Source organism: Lathyrus oleraceus, chromosome 1, assembly GCF_024323335.1.
Source record: "Lathyrus oleraceus cultivar Zhongwan6 chromosome 1, CAAS_Psat_ZW6_1.0, whole genome shotgun sequence".
Taxonomy (NCBI): domain Eukaryota; kingdom Viridiplantae; phylum Streptophyta; class Magnoliopsida; order Fabales; family Fabaceae; genus Lathyrus; species Lathyrus oleraceus.
The window spans coordinates 88,089,950-88,094,152 of record NC_066579.1 but is presented as its reverse complement, the minus strand read 5'-3'; the positions used below and the strand labels follow the sequence as shown (position 1 = coordinate 88,094,152).

Below are 4,203 nucleotides of genomic sequence, written 5' to 3'. Positions count from 1 at the left end.
GTTCCACCTGGATGGAAGCCTAGAATGCCTGTACAATTGTCTATTTGTATACCATTAAACTCCCACATATATGAAAATCAAGGGATCCTGCGGCATTGCTTCCTATGGACTCCCTTCCAGTACCAAGATTTGAGGAACAGTTACATCATCATGTTACTCAGCCAAAGCTGCTAGAAGTTATTCAAAAGCAACCTGTTAATTTGGATCATGAAGGAAGTGATAGCAGTGATTAGAATAGTGATGATGCCAGCACTGATGAAGATTGAGAAGTTCTTGAAAGTTATCTTCTCAAATCGGCGACCGTACAGGTGATCAATGTGAATCAATAGCATCGACTATTTGATACTTATCGCGCTGGCCTAAGATTCTATGCCTGTGTTTTTGTTTTACTTTTAGGTCCTGTCATTTGTTTTACTCAGATTAAGCACAGAAGGACCACATTTAGTTGCAACAATGCTCACAAAACTAAACCACAGAAAAAAGATAATCATGCTACTTTGGCCAATCACTTGGAATACAAAACTAGGAGATAAATTTCCCCACTCTACATGATAAAGTAGTTGAATTTCACAGAATTTACATTAATAAAACAAGCTTCTCAAATCATTACTTTTCCTTCATGCCAAAAGCAGCATAATACCTCCAAATGGTAAAAAAAAAATTAAGCAAGTTGCCTGCCTTTTCAACAATCAGACGCTTGCCTCTTTTTTGGCCATCGAAGAAGCTCGTTAGGCTCGTTCGAGATCCAAAAGAAAGAAAAGAAAGGTTAAAAGAAGAGCACTAGTAGAGATTGACGAGTAAACTTCTTTGTTTGAGGAGGATGGCGCTGAAGGTATTGCTGTTGTACTATTACTTGCCAAAGTTAGATTATTTCTGCACAAACACAGCCGCGAAAAACAAAAACTCAAAATCCATCAAGCTTAAGTGTTCAAAATAATGATTAATGTATAATATAAACAATCTAAGCACATTAAAATTAAAACCAACATAGCAAAGTTTCAAGGACTGGACATACCCGGTTCTCATGTAAATGCAGCTATCATAGGCTGCAAAATCAAAAACAAGTCATAAGCCGAGAAGATCAGTATATAATCAAAATGAACAGAAAAAAGATAACGAAAATTATTGATACGAGATGAACATACTTGGATCTTTATCGACTATTACACCAGTCCCTCCAAAACTACACGCAACATCAGAAGCACCGTTTTGCTGATAATAGCTATTAAAAGCATATGAAGCGTGCGAGACTAAGTTATCCGGCTGAAAACAAGGCTGACTTGGTTGGATAGCGGTGCAGTCCACGTTACCAGAAGTACCACAAGCCCAATTTATCGCATTCTGTAAATCAATTTGTGTCGCCTTACTCGAAGCAATGCACCATTTCGTTCCATTTGATTTTGTTACGTTTGCATCCGCGGTCATGTCGACAGGACTTTGTCCGGTGAAATCTAGGCTATACACACTTGTTTGGTCCGGATAAAATAGCCCCCAGTTTCTCTCGGATTCCAAACCCGGCTTCCTATTTTCGTTAAACAACGAAAAAATGTAGATGTCTAGTTCTTCTCCGGGTTTTGCAGGTGTACCGGTTTCATTGATGACATGTCTTATCAGATTGATATTATATGTTTGTGCATTATCAGGAGTAGCGGCTGTCTCTTTAGGCGAACCTTTCGAAGGCCAGCCTGTTTCTGTTACCATCACTTTAATAGTTCTGAAATTCAACGCCGTCAATGCAAAATAAATAGCGTCAATCTGAGCATCAAACATGTTTGTATAAAGCAAACCGGTGTTAGGATCAATAACTTCAGAGGAGGACTCAAACAACGCATAGTCCAACGACACTTTCTTCGGGGAGTCACGGTATGCATAATAAGGATACAGATCGATCATAAAAGGCGACTGATTTTCTGCAAGAAATTCTAGCAGTGGCTTCAGGAAATGAGCATGTTTGCTATCGAAAGCACCGGCGGAAGGAGGGAATGATCGAGACAACACGCCGAGGGAATGAGTGCTTGAAACTTTTATCTTCTTATGAAGTCCAGCTTTCTTAAGTGCTGCAAGGACATTAGTCATGGCCGGCACAACCAACGCGGAAATGTTTTCAGGACTTTCCGTGATTTCTGCGCCGACGGTTATGTATGTGATCTTAGTGGCTGGATAGTAAGGAAGGATGCTGTTTCTGAGCCAAGTGTCAGCATTGGTTTGGAACTGTGAGAATGGAAGCAAATCCAGATTTGGAATTCCAATCATAAGTTCGACGCCAGTGTTTGCGAAAGATTTCAGCACTTGGATGTTCGAATCATAGATTCGAACATATTTGATTTTGTGATCTTGAACCAATTGTGACACCTTATCAGGTGGAGGTAAGTCATCAGCATTTCTTCCATAGCATATTCCAACAAAACTTCCATGGCAAGAACCTGACAAAATTTCACAAAGAATGATCAAATAAAATCAATCAGAATTACAATTATTTCAATATCAAATTCTATGGAATGGAATCTCTCTCCCTTCCATTCCACTTCTCTCTGTTCTAGTCCATTAATCCAAACATAGCCTTAAACGATATCACGGGTTCGAGTCTTGTGGATGGCACAAATGTGGTTAACCAAGTTCTCCGATAGAGATAAGTCGGTGATACTCAACCAATAACATAGTTACCAAAAATACATTTTAACCAATGTTACAAAGCATCTAATTTCTCAATTGCAAGGTAAACTTCATCAAACACTAACACATACACGATCATCAAACACGACACAAACAATAACTTAGAAAAAAAAATGATTGAAGGTAATGCATGTGGGAGTATCAACACGCCTTCAATATAAAGTGTCAATGCTATGATGGTTAGATCCGCATGAAAAGAAATTGATTATGCAATAATGACATACTCTTATACACTAATTAAGAAAAGTTAAACTTTAACCTATCTTTATAGTATTTCATTTCTCATCCTTTCTGAAAAAAGTCATAAGCTTCAAATCATTTCACAAACAACTTCAAAGTAGAGACCAATATCATACTTATAGTTCAAACCCTAAAGAGACATTGGAAACAAAAGCACTTAAACACTGTGGTTACATTAAAAAAAAAACACAACATAAAAACTATACCATAAGGATATCATAAACATAATGCAATGAGATAAAAGGAAGAGAGAAAGAAGAACAAACCAAGAAGCATAAGCAAAAGTGCTGAAACAACAACTAAGATGAACCAAAACCCTCTTGCCATTGTTCTCACAGCTCTGAAGAGACTGAAGCTACTTCTTCTTCTTCTTGCTTGGTTGGTTGCTGGTTTTAGAAACAGAAAAATAAAGTAACGGTACTTTTTTGTTTCCCTATGTAGTGTCTCTTGAATGGAGTGCACAATTTTTTATTAAATTAAATTATTTTTATATAAGAATTACAAACAAAACATCACATAAATTTTTTAACTTATTTAAATTATTATACAGTACATTTTTCTTACTGAGATTAAAATATTTATGAAAACAAGAAATTATTGCATGTGGGTCCCTACCCCTATTACAGATAGAGAAATTGAATGAATGAATAAATAAATAGAATAACTCTACACTTTGAGAGAGAAGTATCAGAGTTTTGTGTCAGTGTGTTTTAAACTTTAAAAGTACAGTAGTAGTAACACAGTGGTGGATTTCAAATGTATTTATCAAATTTAGTTTTGTATGTTTTTCTCGATTCCGGTGACTAGCAAGCATGTTTGTTTTTCTTCGGTCTGTCTCCCACTATTGTACTACTCCCTTATCAATGAATTTAATGCCTCTCAAGTTTTTTTAATGAATGAAATAGATTAAGCCCTTTTAAATTATTTGTCATTTTTGGGTGGTTGATTTCGATTTCAACTTATAACTAGTCTTCTTATATAGGATTATTTTACAAGATATTTATGTATGATTTCTTGTTCCGTGACTCAGTCTAATCTATTCACAATGTGTGAGAAATTAATTTAAGTAAATTGTCAAATGATCTAACTTGAGTCTTAGATTTACTTCCGACATATCGACCCACCCCATATAACATTTGTTTGAGATAGTTTGTATCAAAGTTTTATAACTTATAAATTAAAGAAAAAAAAAGGTTAATATGGCTTATTATTCAAGGAGACCAATTGTCAAAGGAATAATTAAAATAGCGATAACAATTCAAAGATAAATATGAAGTTGATATGGTTAGA

The 4,203-nt window shown here is 35.7% G+C and overlaps 1 protein-coding gene across 1 annotated transcript; it reads right to left on the bottom strand.

Moving 5' to 3' along the window:
• Window positions 1-466: 466 nt before the first annotated feature.
• LOC127117978 (glucan endo-1,3-beta-glucosidase 13) lies at window positions 467-3,387 on the bottom strand. The gene is made up of 4 exons (XM_051048110.1): window positions 3,180-3,387; window positions 1,146-2,423; window positions 1,016-1,046; window positions 467-873 (listed from the first exon to the last, which is right to left on the bottom strand). The coding sequence occupies exons 1-4, from the start codon at window positions 3,238-3,240 to the stop codon at window positions 729-731; spliced, it is 1,515 nt and encodes a 504-aa protein (XP_050904067.1). The 5' UTR covers window positions 3,241-3,387; the 3' UTR covers window positions 467-728.
• Between the last annotated feature and the right edge of the window lie 816 nt (window positions 3,388-4,203).

What these genes read in the sequence shown, in the direction of transcription:
- LOC127117978 (XM_051048110.1), bottom strand. Translation starts at nt 3,240, where the DNA reads ATGGCAAGAGGGTTTTGGTTCATCTTAGTTGTTGTTTCAGCACTTTTG. An exon ending in ACTTTTGCTTATGCTTCTTG is followed by an intron (nt 2,424 to 3,179) that starts GTTTGTTCTTCT and finishes AAATTTTGTCAG; the next exon opens with GTTCTTGCCATGGAAGTTTT. An exon ending in AATAGTCGATAAAGATCCAA is followed by an intron (nt 1,047 to 1,145) that starts GTATGTTCATCT and finishes TTGATTTTGCAG; the next exon opens with CCTATGATAGCTGCATTTAC.